Consider the following 22,427-nt stretch of genomic DNA (forward strand, 5'->3'; position numbering starts at 1 on the left):
TTTACAGCACATTGGTCCTGTACTCACATAATCCAGCTCAGCCTTGGAGTCATAATAAGCCATGTCCAGCTCCTGGACGAAAACAGATGCAGTTTTGACAAGATTTAAACAATATGAGGACTGATAATCATTTGTATGTGGATTGATTCACCTTCTAGACACATGGAGGGAACCAAATCAAGTTTGTGACTAAAGATGATTTTGATTAATTATAATAATTTTTAATTACCCACAACAATTTCCAAAATTGCATATTTAAAACTTCTTTCATTTATGACTCTAAGTTCTTTATTAGCTTCAATCATGGATGTTAAAACCAGGCACCATAGCTCATTTTCTCACAAGAGCCATGTCTTTGCTTTACACCAATGGGTTCATGCCCAAACCTCACTTAAATGACGACTTGTTGTCTAAATGACAGCCAAACAAGAGGCAAAAGAACCCATGTGCTCATAATACTATTACTTTGTCATCACCAATGCTACCAAAAAACTAAAAAAAATATCTGCTTTACCTTCTTAATATACATACTTATTCAGCAAGGTACTCCAACATCAGACCATCTACTCCTTAAGCAGTACTTGTGGTGTTAACTGTAGTACTGTGTGAAGTTTCTAACAGAGTCACAAATGCCAGAACGGTGACATAATGTCCGGCATACTGTGTACCATTGCGGCAGGAACTGAAAACACAGTGATATAAATTGGAGAAAAGTAGCAAATCCTCCCATTTGCAAAGCTGTAGCCACCAAATGTTTGCTATTGTTTTCAGCTCAGTACTGTCACATTATGACTCAGCAGACAGGCTGTATGGCCTCGGTAGAGTGTGTTAGGTATTTTTAGCCAGATAGATACTTTATGTATTAGAAATGTTTAGTGGAGATAGGATGTCTAGTTAGTTAAATGCTTAGGCATGATTATGAGTTTCTACAGGGTACATCTGGTCAAGGATACTAGAAAGAAGAGTTGATGACTGTCAGCAGACAGGGTGTTTAATATTATTATTATGACGTGTATAACTGTAGCCTTAGCCATAATATGTTCTTATGTTTAAGTCACGACATGTTACTAGAGGTCGTGAGAATGTTTTTAGTTACACACCACTTAATCAACAGACACACACACACATTGATTTGCTTCATGTCTTGACTACTGCTATGGCCAGCTGCAAAGCTGGTAACAGAGAAGGCCCAGTTGACGTTTCTGTGTAGTATGGGGCTAGCCCAACCGAGGTGATATAATGTATAGGCCTGGTGGGCTCAGGGTCTTTCATCTTACATCTGCCTGCGTGCAGTTTGGAGGGGCAAGATGCCTGAGCGTGGAATGTTAATTTTACCTGTGATCCTTTGAATAAATCAGCACTGTTTTGTAGTTACTTGGACTGCCTCGTCTCTCAGAGTTAGCAATGGTAAGAAGAACCATATCCTACAAGTGTCACCATCTGTTAGTCTTAGTTTTTGTAGAGATCCAAAATACTTCAGAACAAGTGTTACATCTACTAGGAGGCTGAAATGCTCCTACAGTATCTATGTCCTCTGCTCATTACCATATCTTTCCTCCAAAGAGCACCTTAATGTACACTCACCAGCCACTTTATTAGGTACACCTGTACAATTGTATGCAATTCAATGCAACACGTCCGCCTTAACATCTGTGTTTATGAAGCTCAAATTGTTTTGGTGAAACTGTCATAAAAGTATAAATTCAATTATATGTTTATTATTTAGGTCACTGTTAAAGGTGGTGTTGTAGAGAGCTACATTACATTCAGAGGCGTTCCTAATATTCTGACCCTTCTGGGGAGGACAAATATAGACACCACTAAATATAATGTAGTCCAGTACAACACCAACCTTAAGTATGACCTCAATAATAAACATTTATGACAATTTCACCAAAAACTGAAACATTTTGAGCTTCATAAACACAGATGTTAAGGCGGAAGTGTTGCATTGAATTGCATACAGTTGTACAGGTGTACCTAATTAAGTGGCTGGTGAGTGTATATTACAGTTTAGCTCTCTCTCCTGTTATCATCTTGCTCCTGTTTTCAGTAGAGAACAGCTCTGACATTATCAACCCGTGATCTTTATCGGTCAGACCAAAGGAGTGACATTTCTTATCCTGCTCTGAGTTCTCCTCCTTTAGATCAGGGCCTGGCTGCAGTGCTTCACACTTCTGCCAAATATTTCACCTCTACCATAGGATAAATGAGAATTACCGCCTTGCCTCTGCCAACCAGTTTACATATGAAGTATGTAAAATGGAACTGATCGCTGTTTGAAAGAGCCAAATTCCTTAAAATGTAAGGTTATTTTTCATATCGTATAGAAAGGTATGGAAAACAGCAGCTCAGTGAAAGAGAGGAAATTGGTCTAAAAGCTTATGGCATCCTTCAGAAAGTGCCTGACAGTGTTGTTGTCTACACAGTTTTCAGTGAATGGGCTAAAACATGTTAAACTACCAGTGTGGTATTTTAAAATGGCAGGACGATTCAGAACCTCAGGAAAGGCTGTAATTAGATGAGATTAACCGTGTCTCATTTTGTTAGGCAAATGAAGCAGACCGAGTGGAAAAGTGGAATGCCAGTGTGTGCAGGACTCAACAGAAGTGCACGGCTGAGTGCGCTCGGCCATCTTTCACACCCAGCTGAGCGCTCGGGGATTGGCTCAGCTGGCTGGTGTAAATGTCCTTTCTTTCATAGGTCATTGCATTTAGAGTCACAGTGCCCAGAGGTGTACCCGTATGGTTTTAGTTTACATCTGTGGTTACATCTGAATTTGTAAAATTTGAAAACTTTATTCTTTTTGACCATCAATAGAGTCCAAATGTAAGCTAGGAAGGAAATATACAGACATGACATGAACTAAATCCTTAATAAAAATAGAATGCCTACAAAAAATATGAATGACTATAGTACTGCTGCTACTTAAAAAGAAAGTGTAGCTCCCACATTACTGGGGGAAGAAACATGGTGTGCATTTCTGACAGGACCCCAAGACTGTGATTTTAAAACAATAATGCAAATAAAATTACAACTGGAAACAAACCGTCTTTTCATAAAAACCTTTTTCACTGACTGCTGCACTAAAACAGACACGCTAGGTCACCTTAAGTTCAAATCCACTGAAGACAACAAGACATGTTTAAAATAGTGGCAAAGACAGGAGCAGTCAATAAGTAAAATATGGCAACAGACAGGTACCAGGTTTATAATTAATAAAATCAAGACAAGTGGAGGGTTTCGGGGTTTGCATAGTTTACATCAACACAGCAATATAAATAGGTGTCAATAACTGTGATCAGATAAAGGACTGTGATGTATATCACTGGCTCTCAGCAGATGCACCATTTTACTTGTAAATCTAATGTCCAGGGTTTTACCTTGATTCCATCCTGCCACAGATGCTCCCGCTGGAGTCGCTCTGCTTCGCTGGCTAACCTCTGCATGTTGAAAACAGAGAAATGCTGACATTAGAGGAGCAAGTTTAATAACACGTCTTGTCTCTACAATCAAGGGGAAGAACACTGTGAAACATGAGTTTCTGGCATTTATGAATAATGTAGCCCTCCACTTTCAGCCATACAAGACCTCCTCAGACAGTATCAGAAAAGCTGTCGATACACAGTTAAATGTGGCCAAAGTTGAGTGAGCATCCCTATGGAATTCATGTTAAATGGTGTTCTGATTTATCACTGACGCCCACAGTGGGGATCACACTGTGCTGCTATAAATCTGCTGGCTCCAGGACAGGCAACACAGTTCTCAAGCACTAACTTACAGGGCCTTTAAACTGACCTAATATACTTTAAATCTGCTTTTACCTCCTGCCTCAGGCAAAGAGTAAATACACAGTGAATTGACACAGTCTTACATATCTACACTGTATCTGCTCAGGCTAAGCTGCTGTGGCCAGCCCCCTGGCTTGATAGGCGCTTCCAAATGAGTGCCACGGTCCCGTGTAGTCTAGCAGGTTCTCTACTTAGTGTATCTTAGTCTTACTAGCAGTTAGAAGATTACCACTCTCTGAGCTAATGCACCTTTAAAACCTTGAATCCTATCCTCACACAAGCAAAGCATAGATACTTGGCAGTGTGACTCGCCCTTACATCTGTACTGAATATTTCATCAGCCAGGCCCACTCACTCATCCAACCACCATCACTGTATAACTCCACTAATCTTACCAACAGCCATTACTTAGCAACCCTCTGAAAGAATGAAATAATTTTCTGTCATTTGAAAAATTATCTGCAGCTAAGACATTATATGGAATCACACAACAACGAAAGGTAGTATGAATAACTGTAAGTAAGTAAATTAAACTCTGAGGCTTGGTTTCACTAAACTTTAATATAAGTGTTGCAAGAAAATGTTAATTTTTCAGCGGCGTTCCCAAAGAAATCCTTATTTTCACCTGATGGATCTCCCACAGCACTAACATTTACATAGTAATGAACTAATAGAACATAAAATGCATAAATGCGATTCCTACATGGAATTATTTTAAATTCAGACTTTAAAACATCAAACTAGCAAGAAGCTACTGTACTCTAAAGAGCACAGTGTAGTTCTGAGGGAGAGTTCTTCATTTGCAGTTAAAAACAAGAGAGGAAATAAGCAGCACATGAAGCTGTACAGTCAGGAGTTTCAATAAAGTGTTTCATATTTGTCAGAAACAGACTTACGTCGAGGGCTTTGCGCTTCTTAGCCAAGAGTTTCTCTATATCTGAAGACACCTTATCCACAATCTTCCGAGGCTGATTCTTCACCAGACTGAACCGTCGCCTTTCCTCATTGTATATCTGTACATTTTTAATAGACAATGTTAAAAACGTACAAGCAGCAGCAGCTACACAGTCATCCTGGAAAGTCCGCTGGCCTGATCTCTTTCTACTGCCAATTTGTAACTGTCCAAGCTGACCTAGTATAAATCTGTGTTACCATTAATGCAGTTTAGTGTTATGGGCAGTGTCAGTGTGGAGCTATTTGATATTTTAAAATAATAATTTCTACTCTGTCTTTTGTAAAACTAAAGAAACAAACATTAAAGAAAATGGATGCTGCAAATTGGACTCTGGGTGTCTCGGAGCAACTCTGAAAGCAGAGAGCTTTACAGTTCAAAGCTCATGAATTTGCAACAGCAAATCCTTTTTATATTTAAACACTGTGGACACAGAGGAACAGTTCATTTGTTGCTTTTGTATGTTTAAGCCAAACCTATACATGGCTCCTTTTACTTTCATTTATTAACACACAATATCTGTTGTCTCTGTTTTCACATAATCATAAAAAAAAAATACAGTGTGGTAGATATTAATTTAGCCATAAATTAAAATATTCTGACTCATCCATGTCAGGTTATGTCAAAATTTTAACACAAGATGCTGAATGAATGATTAATTCATGAACAGAGCATTTTGGAACCAAGAACTGTACATTAGTCTGTGTGACTCCTACATGTTACAGCTGTGGTCTGTGCATCATACAAGAGGCTGACTGTGTTATAGCAACTCTGAACCCAGGAGCAGACATCTAACAGGAGGTAATGTGTATGGCGATTTAACGATAAATAAAGAACAGTACACAGGTAGATAGTTAGAGAACAGAAGCAACTCAAGTAACAGGCTCAATGAGTAGGCTATAAAAATGCACGGAACAAAAACAACAAATACAGAAACCTAAAACTAACACATTACAGCCAACCAACTCAGAGACATCTAGTAACAAAGATGCAAAAAAGGGAATAAAGCCATAGAATAACTAGTACGTCATAAACCAACAAAACATAAATGCCTCCACAAGACCAATGATTAACAAAGGAACTTGGGGGCTAGAACAAACTGTAATATTTAGGGAAAGGCAAACAGTACAGGGGTCGACAGAAGCAACAGGTGAGAACAAACGAGCAGGCAACCAACCAGAACATTCCTGCAAAAATAAACCAGATGAGAAGGAAACTGAGGACACATCCAGAATGAAGAACAGGTGAACACTGACAGAGAAGGATGAATAAACAGGTGAGTGACAAGTCTCCAAGTGAACAAGGGAATCTGACAGGATAAACTGACAAGGGAGAGAGGGAAGAGAGGTGAATATAAAAGGCTGGCAAGGCACCAACAATGAGCAACAGGTGTATGTGATTACAGCCAATCAGTGAAGAGCAAAGCTGGTGCTGGTGAGGGCGGCACCATACAGGAAATAACTTCAAAATAAGTGTCTGAAACAGGACGTCTCTGAGGATCACGGCAGACTTTATCATAGACTGAAGATTATTTTATACCACAATAAAAATAAAAACTACTGAGATCACTTTTAGGGCTGCAACTAATGATTACTGAATCTAATGTCTAAACCAATTTTTAATGAATATTTATTTTTTGTCCATCTACGAACCTATTTGACCCACAGTTGACTGTATGAGCCACTCCTTTCCATTTCATTCTGGCTTGTGACTAAAGCTTCCTGTAAAGAGCTACAGATGATAAATGCTCATCTCCAGATGGCCTTCAGTTAAATTAGACCACAGATAGAAAAACATTAGCTGACATCTGAGGACCTGAAATATGGCCTCATTAACTACACCAGAAAACTTTAGCGGTCATCAGGATATTGTAATATTTCAATTAGCCTACAGATGTATTTCTGCTTCAGCTTTGTTTCAAACGCATTTTTACTTTGAATACCACACACTGGGAAGTTTGTTCACAAACAGGAGCACAAAAGAAGATATTTAATGCCTTAAATAACACCCTTATGAGCTACACCTGGTCCTGCCTGTAATATCTGACTACAAAAACATTGCCCTCAGTTGTTCTGCATATTATTACTGTGGTGGCTGGTAGTTCAGGAGGTTCATCACTATCAGATATGCGAGGGAACAAGATGCCTGCAGTATCTAAGTGCACTATCTTGTGGGTTTTAGGCCACTCTCAACCATAAATCAAAGACATCAGAGAGAAGATGAACACAAGACAGGAAGGGAGACAGTGACCTGCACAAATGAACTTATGAAATGAACTTCAAGACATCCCTCAAGTTGTATACTGCATTGACCCATGCTGCACAGATAGGGACACGCAGTAATGTACGGGTGTGTCTGTGAACTGTACGAAATATATTCAGGGCCAAGATGCTCCAGTGATGATCCACACAATGTACTGTGTTAAAACATAAATAATAATTGCAAATGCAGTCTTTAAAAATAATAAAAATTACTTTGTGCATCATACAAACTCCACTAAATAACACATTTCAAAGGGGCGTATTTATTAGCCATGCTAGGGTCGTGGCTGTTCGTCTGCCTGTCCTCCACTTTGGTCCAGACTGAAGTGCTTTAACAACTGCTGGGTGGTTTGCCACAAAATTTGGTCCACACATTTATGTCTTATCTATTATCAGTAGTGCTATTTAACAAATGTTATCACACTCACACACTAAGCTAAGACAATAATATGTATATTTGTTAATAACACCATGGTACCATTGTCACTGTGAGCAGATTAGCATGCTGATGTTAACATTTAGCTTAAAGCACCACTTGGCATAGCTGGAGACTCTCAGTCTTGTAGTTCTGACACCTAGGGGGGTTTCTACTTTCTCTAGTATTCCAGATTTCCCTAAACAACACTCTAAAAACTTTAGTCTAAGTGGATAACAATTCCAAGGTTGAGCTAAACTGCATCACAGAGACCATCAAAATGACCTGCAAATATAAAATCATGGCTTTTATTGGTTGAGGAAATGAAAATGACATTTCATTTCTTGACAAAGAAGATTGCATTGAGCAAGCAAACAGATCCAGAGTATTTCAGGAGCATAGACCAGATTAAAGAGGACTGAACGAGCAAGTGAGTCTCACATCGAGGCATTACTGCAGGCTGGAGGATGACCATCTGCTCTGCTGTGACACAAACAGGGAGGACACGTGCCGCCGCTCTCTGCTGAGGCAACGCCCCCACACATCTTCAAAGAGCAGGGCTCTCTTGCCCCCTACAGATGATCTTTGGACCTAGTTTTTGACAATGTTTTTTCAGACAACTCCCTTACTCCCACAAAACAGGTAAAGGGTGACTATGGATTTTACTGTACATGCATGCAAGAAACTAGATGACTGCAAAAGAAAAGAGGAAACATTTAATTATTTTAGGGTTGCAACTAAAGATTTGTTTCAATTATTCTGCCAATTATTTTCTTGATTAATAAGTTGTACAATGTCATAAAACAGTAAAAACAAAAACCCTGCCACATTTCACTACAGACAGAATGGTGAAGACAGGGACTACGGAGACACTGACTAATATATACTGTTGGTTTTTAATTAGTTTTGTCCTAAGAAAAGTAAGCAGCAGTAAGAAAAATATATCACCAGATTTATTGTTCAAGAAAAGTCAGCAACAACAGCTCTTTCTAGAAACAATGTCCTGTTTGACATCCAGGAATGAAAACATTTAACCTTACTGAGGAAACTACAATGTCCTGTTTGACATCCAGGAATGGAGACATTTAACCTTCCTGAGGAAACCGGGTTTTGTATTTACAGGATATGACATCATAAAAATCAGGTTACTGCAGACAGTTACTGCATAAATCAGATGCGTGTAATGTAAATATGCTCCAGAGGGGATTGTTGATCACTTCTGGTTGAGAGCTTGATGAAAGATACGTTCTAGATATGTACATGAAAACAAAGTGCAACATTTCATGAATGTAAACTGTTCCCCTACTGAAACAAAACACAGGCATTATGCGATCGTCTTATGAAAGGAGGCCTGAATTAGTATTCATGAATGTAGGTGTTTTAAAGCTCATGGCTCCATGCAACATAATACTACATATTCTAAATTTAACCGGTGTAGGCGTGTTTTCAGGCATCGCTTTCACTTCGATGGAACTGTACAGTGTGTGCATGATTGATCATTACTGCAAACCGCACACAAAGTGCCAGCAAAATTTGGATATGACATTTAAAAAAAGATTATGAAAACTGCTGAATATACAGTAAAAGCTATGAGAAAATGTTATGTCTGTCCTGAGGAAACAGAAACATTGTCTTACTGGCTGCTCATTGCTCTACAAGGAGTTCCAGAAAGACTGTAATTGTTTTCTTATTTTATACACCTTTGTAGCTTTAGCTCTTAAACTTAATGGATTTACAGCTATTCGCACACTGACCTCTCTGCTCGGTGCATTTCTTAGTGTGTTTATGCAACATTATGATGAGTAAGAGTTGTTTACTATGAAAAGAGAGCTACACACTCACCCCTTTCAACTGCTGAGCTCCAGTTATTTGCTGAAAGACTCTGTCAATCTCCTGCTCGATACGCCTGGCCCAGTGCATTATCCTGTGGGTAAACATCACAGGCTGATTGTCACAAAACACAATCAAATGACAAAGATACACTGTATGTGTGTAGTGATACTGTAACAAAAATAGCTTTTGTTTTTGCATGGATAAGAGAACAAATACAGAAAACGTGCTGCATTTAAAAAAACAAACAAACCATGCTCTGAAAATTAGAGGCCTGCTTTGTCTCGCATTAAAATTAATATTATTTCATGATGTGTTATCTGAGTATGAAATGTGATTGTACAATGTAACCAGCACAGTCTATTAAGGCACCAATGATCAGGTCATTTAATATGGAGCAGAATGAACAGGCAAATTTGACTTATAAATATACCGGTGACTCAGATTTGTGCACTTTGATTCTTCATCAACCGTATCTTTTCAAGAAAAGAATATTTCCTTTCATCTGATTTCCACTGATTACATCATTTCATTGTTTTCTAATTCTGCTCAATGTTCACTGAATGATAACAGCTGCACCTAAGAATGAGAGAAAGCCCTGAGATTTCAGTAATTCTACCTAATCAGCTTTGGTGCCTCATCCTCATAATTCTGAGAAAGTGTGTTTCCAAAGCAAATTATCACTTTTGCTACATTGTTATTAAGAATGTAAATAGCTTCTAGAACAGAACTGTGACAGCCAAGATCACTTGACACAATTTTTTTGCAGTTCCCCCAAAACAGGGTAACTAGTGATCCAGGATGAACAAGAGTGTGAAGAGTAACAGTGCCAGGAGAGGGAGAGGTACACGTGGCTCTAGGGCTGATTGATTCATCAGTCTCTGGGTACTCCAGTCTAAATTCAAAGATGTTTAACATCAAGACAGTAAAATTCAGGTTTGTGAAGACAGGCGCATTCTTCTGTCACATAACAGCAAACCCTTCAGGGATCAAGGCAAACTTTTTATGTGACCCTTAAATAGGTTCTCGTTATTTTAATGCACTAATCTTAACACAAGCAGTGACCCTTTGATTTCTAATCCAATATGTGTCATTCTCACACAGCAGTAACTGTTTCTGTCTTAGTCAAAAGCCTAAGAAATGGCTACCCTGGACAGCTGAGTGGTTTTGACAGGTGGGGGCACATGTTTGGATGCACATAGGTGTGTATGAAGTCTGTGGTTTGAGTATGGCTGCGGATCAGTGTTCACAGGTCTCCCTCTTTTCTCTCTCTGTCTGCCTCCCTGTCTGTCTCTAGTGCTGTCAAATAAAAGCAAAAAGTAAAAAAAATGAAAATAAAGAAATACAGTATGCTGCTCTTTAGACAAAGAACTGCAGCACAAGAAAGGCTTTGACACCAAATAAAATCCAGCCACCGCTTGCTCTGAAAATTCTATTCATTTATAATTTTGCATTGCATTACAGCCAAAACCTAATTTCATATTATTCTTTTCTGTGCTTTCTGTTCTAACATCTTACTAAACTCCAAATTTGTATTTTCTGTCTATTCTGTCTGAAAAATATATTCAAAACGCTTAATGACCTTATTGAGAATGTAATAGTACTTCATAGTATGTCACAAATTCTGCAGTACAGAACTTTAAATGTGCACATGCACCAAGGCCATGAACACCATCAATTATCAATGTTGTTTTTGTTACTGTGAAAGAAATATTTGCATGATATTGAGACTGTTCTAGATAATATCAATAAAACTAACTGTTAAAGTCGGTAGTCTCTATTTAAAAAAAAAACAGCTAATGTGTTCTTCACTCATTTACTGTGGGCGACATAACAGATACTCATCCTATACTAACAACTGAAGTCAGTTTTACCCATCTTACCCCCCTTTTCATCCCATCAGTTTTGTTTATGATATCCAAATTCCTTTGCAGCATAGCAACATCTACTACTGGACACATAGACACTCACAACATGAGTTGTATTAATTAGTGAGAGTACTCAAACCTGAGTAATGAAAACGTGTGGTTTGCTGTAAATGCATCAAAGTCAACAACAGAAACACAAAACCACTGCAACTGATGATGGAGGATTGTCAGCACTAGAACAGATTTGTAAATTAAATGTATTATTATCATTATTTAAACAAATGTTTTAACTACTTTGAGTACATGTGGCATTCAAAGAATAAGTGTCCAACAGCATGAATGCTATTACCAATCTCTCTGTTAAATGTCAACTCCAACACATAAATCACACCCACCAGCAAATACACATGAGAAGCACCAAAACCACCACCTGCAATGTATCAGCACATTTAGTTCCAGCAGCTAAATTCCCTCCCAGCCCACACAAACATCATCCTGGATGTTGAACCGCTTTTAACAATAAATACTTTTATTAAGTGTGGGTACTTGTGAGAGGCAAATAAAACGGCAAATAACACAGTAGTCATAATTGAAGGAGCATAGGCTGAGATATCCTGGCTTTTAGTTAGTATGTGTCAAGAGCACACACACACACACACACACACACACACACACACACACACACACACACACACACACACAGGATCATTCATTTCCCATAATGCAACTCTTTCATCATCCCCTTTAATTTGTCCCTGCCTGGCAAATGTCAATGTCTTTCAAAGTCCACATCCCTAGTTTGTAACATTCTGTTTGCAATCCATGATGACAACTCTGACACCTTTTCTCAGATTTCAGAAAACCTACTCCAAAGCCCTCAAAAAGACATTACACAACTGTTTCCACAAGCCAAGTAGCACTCTCCCTGACCAGTAAACTGAACTTGATGAGTTAAATTGGCGAAGTCTGCTCTAAAAAAACAATGGTGTGGCTGTGAGGTGGAAGCATAGCAGCTGTTTTCCAAAGAAACTGCATCTGCAATTCATATGCAGAGTCCAGAGCTTTTAGGAGACCATAATGTTAACGGTATACATGTCACAAAATGTGAAGTCAACAGACTTGCAAGGTGTAAGGAGCTATTCTGGGCTCCCATGGTTCTGGAAGTAAAATTCCCAGGAATTTTTCTTGAAAAGGTGATTCACGGTTGGAGTTGATCTTTGATTTGAGGCAGCACAAAAATCTCATGACTGAATGATTAGTACAAAAGATTTAAATGCCGTGATAAAAAAAAAAAGTGTCTTTTTTGATAATTCCATGTACATAAATACTTGGGAGTGCATCTCACCAAGAAACAAGCAAACACAAAGCCTAAAGTTCTGTTACATGCAGGCAGAAGATTATGCTGTTGAGAAAACACATTTTACAATCTGCAGCTTAAATCCACTCACTTTTGGATTCTGGGTCATTTCTGGATGAATTCAACAACCATGGCATTGTTTCTTCTCAGTGTTTTGAATCTGACTCCACTCTGACTTTGTGCATCTGACTAAACGTTTTTTGAGTTATACAGGGGCAGATCTAGAAAATTTCAGATAGGTTGGCCAATCAGATTCTGGGGGTGTGCAGTGCTACTCCTGGCCACCCTCTGGATCTGCCCATGGAGGCACAAGGTAGAAGTTATTGCCATTCTCTCTATATACAACGTTCAGTATACAGGAAGACAAAAGTGTGTTTCTTTAGTGCAATATAAAAAAACCACGTAAAACAAGGACAAACAGAGTAAATTGCAAGTAGAAGCATTTGTGGCCAAGGCCCATGAGTATTGTCATGTTTACAGTCATCCATCGTATCAGATGGAACAGGATTCCTCAGAAGATAAAATAAAACTATGGGACATAACATAAACCTATAGGGTTGTTACACATTATCCAGGAGTGTCTCTTGTTTCTATACTATTCATGTAATATATTCCCTATATGCTCGGACCTTGACACCCTCATCTCAAGAGACTCTGGGTATCACAGAATGGGTTCCCAGTGACCTCTGTTCACCTGCCTCACTTCACTGTTTCAACTATCATTTATGGGTTGGAGAGGTGATAAAGCAACTTCGTCAGGTCAAATGGATTAAAAGATTTTTTGAAGGCAAAACATTTTTTGAGCTTTCTATCTAAAGTATTTTGAAACAGGAAATAAATCTTAATAGCCAGAAAAATTGCACTGGATCCTATAAGCGCCCAGAGAGTTGATTCATTATCAGCCAAACAGCTTCCAGCAGATTTACTAGACAATATCATGGATTAAAGTCTGGCTGGGCCTGTTTCTAGTGTCGAACAAGCCACAAATCTCCTGTCATCTGTCCAGATCCAGAGAAAGCCAAAGCTTTTCAGATGTCACCAAGTTTTCCTTTTCACATTTGATTCTAGTATGAGTTGCAATGAATGATGTGAAATACACTACTTTCTGATGATGAACCAGAAGCCACTAATAAAGTGCTGGACTCCTCTTTTTCAAGTAGAAATGTAATTAAATGTGGTTTCTGAAAAGAGCCAAGTCAAAGGACCCATGTCAAAACTAAGAAGTATGCTATTTGGGTTTTTGTTTTTACTCCAGCAACATCAAGTCTATCTACTCCAGTGGCCAATTTCAGACATGATTGAATGCCTGACAAAGTGTCTTTGACATGCACAGCACTATTTAAAAGTGAAACTATTTGTCCATAATTTCTATCTTTTATCAAATGAAGATTTCATATGTATATTTCAGGATAACATTACTGAAAGGGAAATTCCTTGAATGTCAATAATCACAAGACATTCACAAGTAAATCAGCTTTTATGGTTCTGTGCTGTTCGCTCTTTTAAAGACCCCTATGATCAATACTGTACAATCCTGCAGGTTCAGTACATGTCGGACTGCACAAAAGGCATTTAATCAAATCTTGATTGCGTTCTGTGCCACATTGTGCAATATTGATTTGAGACACGTCAGCTGCGACTCATTCATGTCTCATTAACTCACGTCATGCATTGGCACCTCTTTTGTTTTGAACTTGCAGCAGAAAAAAATACATTTAGAAAACTGCCCTTTTGGCTTCAGTTGAGTAAGACAGTTAGATGAAATGTTTATCTATGCTAAATGAAATAAATGCTGGACTGGAGCCGATCTCAGGTCAGTCAAGTCACATTCATTTATAGGCACATTTAAAAACAACATCCATTGACCAAAGTTCTGCACAGAGAATAACAAATAGCAAAAAAAAAGAACTGTATAAAATACATATAAAACAAAATAAGACACAAACAAGCCCCTCAGCTTGGTTTAAAAGTCAAGGAAAATGAGTGAGCTTTTATCCAGTGTGGGTGCAGATCTAATACAGAGGGTAGACTATTCAATAACCTGGGGGCAGCTATTTCAAAAGCTGGAAAGGGTATGAACACAAGAGCTCTGACAAATATGATGGAGCTAGTCCATTTAATGATTTAAAAATAAAAGCTTAAATTCTTTCTGATATTTAAGCGAAGCCAGTGATACAGGGGAGGTATGACCACACTTATGAGCTCCCTTCAAATGCCTGGTGGCAGCGTTTTGGATTAACTGCAGTCACAAAAGTAGGGACTGGCTTAAGCCAAAATACAGTATAGGACATTACAACAATTGAGCTGAGGTGAAACAAAGGCATGAATCATCTTTTCAAATTCATTAAAAGAAAGTGGGGGTTTAATCTTTGCCAGAGTTCTGAGATGAGATAACCTGGATATAACAACAGAGGTAAATTTCAGTTGACTGTCAAAGATTACTCATTCCTTGCATAAGTTTTACAGTAAGAGGGAATCAGGGACATTACTTAAGCAACTTTTGGAACTTATAGGTCCAAATAAAATAATATCAGTATTCTTTTATTTTAAAATAAGAAAATCTAAGGACACCCAAGCAGACAGGTCACTTATCTTTCACTGGGCTAACACACAGACAGCTAGCACTCACACTGTATGTAGAGTCACCAATAAACCTAACCTGCATGTCTTTGGACTGAGAGAGGAATCATTAGCACCTGGAGAAAATCCACACACCCGGTCAGACGCGAGGTTTGAACCCAGAACCTTTCTTGCTGTGAGGTGACAGCGCTGACCACTGCTCACCGGCAATGTTGCAGCTGATTCACTAAGAATCAAGTCTGAGACAAGTTCAAGTCACCAAAGGATAATCTGAGTCGAGTTCGAGTTGAGTCCCTGTTACCAGAGTCGGTCTTCAAGGCTTACATTAAACACAACTGACACAGCTCTCACCATTTTATACAGTGCACTGCATCACCATATTGCTTGGCAATCTGATGGAAGTGTGCCGGATACAGCATGATGAGGGTGAACAGGTTTTAATATCAATATCTTTTGCCAAATTATTATGGCCTATTACAAAAAAGTCAGTCTTTGTCTTCTGGGTCTGAACACAATCAATGCTCAACTCTGAGTCCAAGTCTAAGTCGTCAGTGCTCAAGTCCAAGTCTCATGTCACAAATCCTGAAGATCTGAACTTGAATGCTACAACACTCCAACCTCACCATCCCACCCTACTCTGTCATGTCATGGCATATTCCCAGTTGCTGGTTGGTAAATGTTATGTATAGCAGCAGTCACATAGTGAGAATTTAGTCCCACATTTCTGACATTATTAGAATTTTGACACAAGCTGTCCCTTTTTGTGAAAATCGGTGCAGAGAGGATTTGAATCACTGTGTGCTCAGGACCCAGATGTTTCTCTCATGATGGTCAGCTTTAGTCTGGGATAGCACAATGTATAAGATCCTTAAGGGAATCAACTATGTAACTCCCATCTTGTTGGTGCAACTAAATCAATAAAATGCATTCAGTGTCCTTCTCTACATTCTAAGCCAATTTAAATCAGGTTTGTTATGTGACTGTAGGCCACAGAGGTGCAGCGCAGCCTTAACTGTGTGAGTCAGTGCAGCTGAAGCACAGTCCTAAGTTTTTTTTACAGTGCACTCCATCTCCTCTCGAGCCCTGTGGGGCATTAGAAAACTCTGCATCACAGTGCTGCGATAAAGCCACTGAACAGCACAGTGCACTTGGGCTTCTACTTTGTTACTTGCTATAACTCTCATACCCCTGGGAAGAGTGGGAGAGAAGCTTGACATGATGTGACCCATATTCACTTAGAGTGGAGAAAGCAAGAGGTCGAGAGGGTGGAGCAGCAGAGTGATAGGTGCATTATAAGAGGACATTTACAGCTACAGTATGTATCTATCTGACTATGTATTCCAAAAAACACTGGTATACAATTAACTTGCGGTAGAAAAAATGTACTGTAGTAAATCTAATGATGTCTGAACTACATTTTTAGCCATGTAAGTGGCATGGCAATGTCAGTCTGTCAGTCAGTCCATCACTTTCAGAAAAACATGTCAACAGCCACTGGACGGATTCCCATGAAATCTTTTAGAGATATTCGTGGGGTAATTTCCAATAGTCCCTCACTCCTGGATCTTACTAAACCTGGAAATCGTTCTTGTGCAACATCTTGAAGGATCACCCTTCAGATGAAGGATCCAAGGAAAGGGCATGTCATGTCCTTAAAAATGTGTTTCCTTGGTTCCTCAGGACTCTCAGACCCACTAACACATACGCTGCATGTCTTACTAAACGACCTGGACATTTCGCTGCCCCACAGAGTACCATACTCCAACAAATTGTTTTCTGTCAGTGCCAACAGCAACCTGGTGAGCAAGTTCACCATTATGTGGCCAACCCAAGGGGCTTGATTAGCCTCTGTAAATTCAGTGTTTTGGAAGATGACAGGATAAGAGACAAGTTAACAGAACACACTAATAACCCCAAAATCTGTGAGAATGTACTGCTGTCCCCTGACGACCTTATTCCAGCAAAGACTGTGAAAATAGCATTTCAGATTGAATCAGCAATCAGATTAGTATCTCAGCTACCAGGCCCCTTCCCCTTTCCCTCCCAGCCTGTGCTGCTGGTGCAGGCTCTGGGGCTGCCTCCAGCCTCTCCCGATACCGAGCCGCCTGACCTTGACATACACTTCACCAGTTGGGGAGGTGTGTCACCACGCAGTCCCTGCAGTAACTGTGGCTCCTCATGTAATGGAAAAACAGAAATTAATACCCATTCTATCTGCTCAGTATGCTCATGCTATCTATATATTTGTGCTGTTTAACCTTGTGTTTCACTTTTCTCCCAAAGTTTACACACAGATTCAGTCTCTACACATGTCCACAAACATCTATACAGACATGCACACTTCACAAACACATACACACCCAGTCTCTACTGATACACACTCTATTGCCTACACAGCTCAACTGTCTGGGCTCAGTTGCTAATCTGAACGAATACCTTGGTGATATTGTGGTGCATGGTCCATCACCAGCCCTGCATGATGAACAGCTGACCAGGGTGCTTAATGTCCTCACGCCGTATTGGGGACAAATGTCCCAGCCAACGGAGAGGCAGGATCACTGCCTGCTAGCATCAGATGAAACAGCACTTTAACAAGAGACAGCGCGTGTAACCACCACGTCTCATGGTATTGGACTGGAGCCAGGTCCACCGCCCTCACCAAGATCAAAAACTGCTTCCTGTCTTGTCTGCACCTTTGAAAGTACTCGTGAGAGTCATGGTGGCATCCTAGTCAACTTTGGAGGGTGGTGCCACCCCACAACACGAACTCTGCAGTTGCTCCACAGTCAGTGACATGTACCTTCAAGCAGAGCGGCTGCAAGAGCTGGCTGGGCAGCCAGCAGAGCCAGCACAGTCCAGGGACGAACTGGAGGCCGGCTTGGACCTGGGTCAGACCGAGTTATCTCAAATACTATGTTACAAGTTTTTGATTTTATTAGGGTGTAGCCTGTCAAATGGCAGAATAATCCACATGGATATGCTGGTAACTGCCAGTCTACTCAGGTCACCTAGTTAGGATGTAAGTTCACATGTTCAGATTGTTGAGGGAGAGATAAATGTTGTGTATGGGCAACAGTAGTTGGACTGTCATCACAGCTTTACAGCAGTGTGCAGTGTTTTACGTTAATTCTTGCCGGGAAAGTTGTTGTGAGATACTGATTTACAGAGGATAGAATAGAGTGAAGTATGTTCAACGGCAGCAGTCATCTGTGAGTTATTGGACAGAACACCTTCATTCCAGGACTACTACACAGAACAGAGAGGTGGAAAACTCGCAAAACATTCCTGCCTCAAATAGGCATTGTAAAAGGGGCTAAAGACACAACAAATGCAAGGATCCCACTGCAGTGACAGTGAACTTGAGAGCATTACGGGCTCTGTCACAAACTGTATTTGAACGGTGCATTTTCTCAGTGTGTATCATTGGCCTTTCTTTCCTCACCTGTTAAAACACAACACATGCTGCTTTTTCATGTATCTTTTTTTATGATAAACTCTATTGAATGGAACACTGACAGCCTGACTAACATCAAAACACTCTTATGAATGCATGTCATCCCACTTTTTATATTTATGGTCAGGCCTGTCCTGCACTTTTAGAAACACTGCATTAACCAATTAATTTGAAAAAAAAATTGAAATATTAATCAATAATAAAATAATTAGTTGTGGCCCTTAAACCTCTTAATCTTAACCATGTCTTTTATAAGATTTAACCTAACAACCTGATGCAAACCCCAGCTATTCTATTCAGTATCTATCTATCTATATGCACGGACAGAAATCAAGAGACATACAGAGTCAAGATCGAAGGAAGCAGGAGTGAAAAGGATGAAGTGAGAGAAGGAGAAGGGGTATAAATCCTCACTGCTGCAGTATTAATTCTTAATTGGAATGAGATGCCGTCGTTTGACGTAGCGATTCTGCTTCATTTAGCCTACATCAGGAGACCCAGGGCAGAGGGCTACAAAGCTGTTTCAAAGCACTCAGCAGAAAACTCTGCAACAAGGAGGAGAAAGCAGCATCTATTCCCTACTTGAAATAATCCAATTCATAATAAAACACCCACCCACACACACATACCTGCCAGATTTATAGATCGCTACCCAAATGGTAAATACAACTTGCATCTCCAGTTCTGACTGGCCAGAAAGCCCTCACTGAGTACCCCAAAGAAGAGTGGACCATCTGGCCTGTTCCTCCCTCCAGAGGAGCCTGATTGCAAAACCTGGAGGTGGGCCCAGAAACGTAGTCTCAAGTTTAAGTGCCAACTGTACTTAACAGTAACAAGTTAAAGGTTAAGAATGAAGAACTGTGCTGTTTTCCTTTTTAAAAAGAGAGGAAATGTTAATTTTAATGGTGCCTTCAGCGGGAATCTGCAGCAAAACACAGCTTCATTCTTCTATGCAATATAACTTTCCTACTACTACAAAGCAAGCAGTACTACATTTTTCCATTACAGTACTGTCGCTTCTATTCCTCAAGAGGTTGTGGGAAAGGCGAGTGATTCACAAAATGAAAGGAATGTTTTGCTCTTTACTTTAAAAGTCTACATGGAAAAATCTAGTACTGGTGCATAAGAACAGCAGGGAGGACACTATAAAAAGGCCCTTTCTGTTTTACAATAACAGACTGCACAGACTTAATGTTGCCTGTCAAATACAATGAGCTTCTGACTACTTAAACTAATTAAATGAAATGGTCAACCTCGCCTATAACTTCACTAATGCTCCAACTAGGCTAAACATCACTTTCTTGTCACTGTTCTCCACTGGTGCCATTATGGTTTTTGTTTTGTTTTGTTTTTTAAGCGAATGACTCCCCAGATTTAACTGGGAAATACAGACATTAGGGTAATGAGTGTGGTGTTATATAAAAACAGACATATGATATGAGGCCATATGTCAATAAATCTGTAGCTTTCAATGCTCAGAGAATCTACTAATGAAGGCTCTAACTCATCCTATGGTAAGAGGGAGGCTAAATTATTGTCCAAATACTACTTGTTTTCATCTGATAGGCAGAACTTGATAAACATTACTGAAGTATTCTCTTGACTGAAACACTAAAATGTAATTACTCATCTGCCAAATGATCTTAATAGTTTTTATGCATGCCCAGTCATAGAGTGGACTACACCTTTTAGAGCCCTGAGCTTTAAATACCCACCGTTTATTGATGTAATCGCCAACACTCTCAAATTATATAACAGCAGAAAATAAAACAGGGTTGCTGAAGTATCTCTTGGCAACAGAGCTGAGTGGACAAGCCCAAAGTTGTCTGTCATCACATTCCTCTTGTGTTTTCAATAAGGGTTTACCATTACTTACGTGTATTGCTGGGGGAATGTGAGACCCACTGCTCCAGGCCACGATGCGTTGAAAACCAAGATAATCTGGATTGATACCAAGCATACGACGCTGTAAGAGCTTTTGCCTATCGCCATTTTCCATTAAAAATTCTCGTCACGGGGTTTCGGTGTGTGAATGAAACGCTCCCGACTGTCTCCGGGGCATATAGCGAGCTGTAGTGTGAACGTCCGGCTCAGTTTCCTGACGACTTCATATCGGTCTCTGTAGTCAAGTGGATGCAGAGGAGGCAGGCATTGGCCGCGGAGGCATCGCGGACGGTGGGAGATGCACTAATGCAGCTGCCAAGACACTGCAGAGTCTTTTCTCCTGCTCCCACATACACCACCACCACCACAATCGCACAGACCGGCGCGTTCACGACAGCTCTCTCTCTCTCTCTCTCTCTCATCAGCATCCAGGCGCGTCCACGCTCACTAGGCAACAGAAGAGCAGCAGGAGTTTTTATTTATCGCTGCAGAGCCACGTGGTATTTGTCATAAATTTGGTATTTATACTGTGCATATGGGGTAGAGTAAGCCAGGGGCATGCAGCAGTCCCAGGAGTCAATGGTTCCTGAATGCAACTAAATGAATACACTGTTTTATGCTCCATACCCCCCAAAAACGCTGCAATAACAACCAAGCCCAGATGTCCCATGTTTCCTAAATGTCACCCGGTGTTGGTAATTATATGGCTCCCTAACCTTTTGGCTTATGATTCCTTTCATAAACACCTATGTCTAGTTGGGGGGCCCTTATTTGTATATGTATTTATTTGTATGGATAGTCTCTGGGCAAAACCGGAAACTGTAACCTAATGTCTTGATGGACCAAATGACAATTTGCATGTGATACAACAAGCTTCTTAGGTGAAACATTAGGCTGGTATTCTGTTTCAGGCAGTAGGCTACAAGCTTACCCGCATTTTTAACTTGCTTATTGCCTGTACATTCATACCTCAGCTCAAGACCCCATGTTGTATACATCAGACCATATTCTCTCTTGAAATCGAAATGTATCATTATTTGTGTCAGTTTTTTGCATAAAATATAAATAGCAAATATCCTAAAAACTAAAACTAATCAGCTCTTTTAAATTTTATATTTGAAGTCGGTGCATCCAAATACATTAACATTGGCACATTTCAGATTAAAATTGTAGACCAGTGTTACTGGCCACAGCTCAGGTCCAGGGGCCCAAGCAATCAGTAGCCCCGTCACTCAGAACCCCATGGCTGGATTAACCTCCTGTGGGGCCCCTATTGATCTGTACAATACATGGCACTTTCATTATTTCCCCTGGCACCCAGAAACCAATGAGCTGAAATAATAAGTCAACTTATCAATTAGATAATCGATAAGAAAATTAATTGCCAACATTTTCAATAATTGATTACTCATAGAAGTATTTATCTAAACCAAAATGCCAAAAATTCACTAGTAACAGCTTCTTAAATGTGACTATTTGAGCATTTTCTGATAGTAAACAAGATCTCAGTGTCAGTCAGGGGCGACTGTGGTTCGGTGGGTAGAGCAGCCGTCTCCCAACCAGAGGGTTGGAGGTTTGATTCTCGATACCTGCAGTCCATGTGTCAGAGTGTCCTTGGGCAAGACACTGAACCCCCAAGTTACCCCCACTGGTTAGAGCCATCGGTTGAGTTGGCGCCACAGATGGCTTCCTTGGTTCTGTACTAGAAACAAATTCCTTGTGTGTAACATACTGTATACTTCACTGGTGCAAATGTAGGTTTAAATAGGCCTACAGGAAGTGATTCTAGGGCCTGTTTATCTGGTTGGTAATCCAGCCTTCAAGGGGTCTTGTTTGCAATCACTGTTAATGTGACTTTGAAAAGTCATATTTCCTGATCACTATTTTTTTTGCTCTCACAAAAGGCTTATAGTTTTCAGTTTCAGACAAGTAATAAAATCTAATATACATTAAGGTAGTTCTGGGTTGAATGTGTGACACTATATAGTTTCAGGTGAAAATTATGAGTGAATAAATAAGCACATATTTCTTTTCA

At 39.9% G+C, this 22,427-nt stretch overlaps 1 protein-coding gene across 2 annotated transcripts in view; it reads right to left on the reverse strand.

Annotated features, from left to right (window-relative positions):
* The window catches only part of cacna2d2b (calcium channel, voltage-dependent, alpha 2/delta subunit 2b), a 38,670-nt gene extending 17,846 nt beyond the window's left edge, over window positions 1-20,824 (reverse strand). For both annotated transcript variants that reach the window (XR_002273746.1, XM_020587429.1), the window contains exons 1-5: window positions 20,385-20,824; window positions 9,262-9,343; window positions 4,688-4,804; window positions 3,384-3,443; window positions 28-72 (exon numbers count right to left, since the gene is read on the reverse strand). Coding sequence is in view for 1 of the 2 variants with exons in the window: in XM_020587429.1 (XP_020443085.1) it covers window positions 28-72; window positions 3,384-3,443; window positions 4,688-4,804; window positions 9,262-9,343; window positions 20,385-20,500 (420 nt within the window). In the remaining variant the exon portion in view is untranslated. The remainder of the gene's footprint in view (window positions 1-27; window positions 73-3,383; window positions 3,444-4,687; window positions 4,805-9,261; window positions 9,344-20,384) is intronic.
* Between the last annotated feature and the right edge of the window lie 1,603 nt (window positions 20,825-22,427).

The sequence above is a fragment of the Monopterus albus genome, unplaced genomic scaffold (assembly GCF_001952655.1).
Source record: "Monopterus albus unplaced genomic scaffold, M_albus_1.0 scaffold457.1, whole genome shotgun sequence".
In the NCBI taxonomy this organism is placed as follows: Eukaryota; Metazoa; Chordata; class Actinopteri; order Synbranchiformes; family Synbranchidae; genus Monopterus; species Monopterus albus.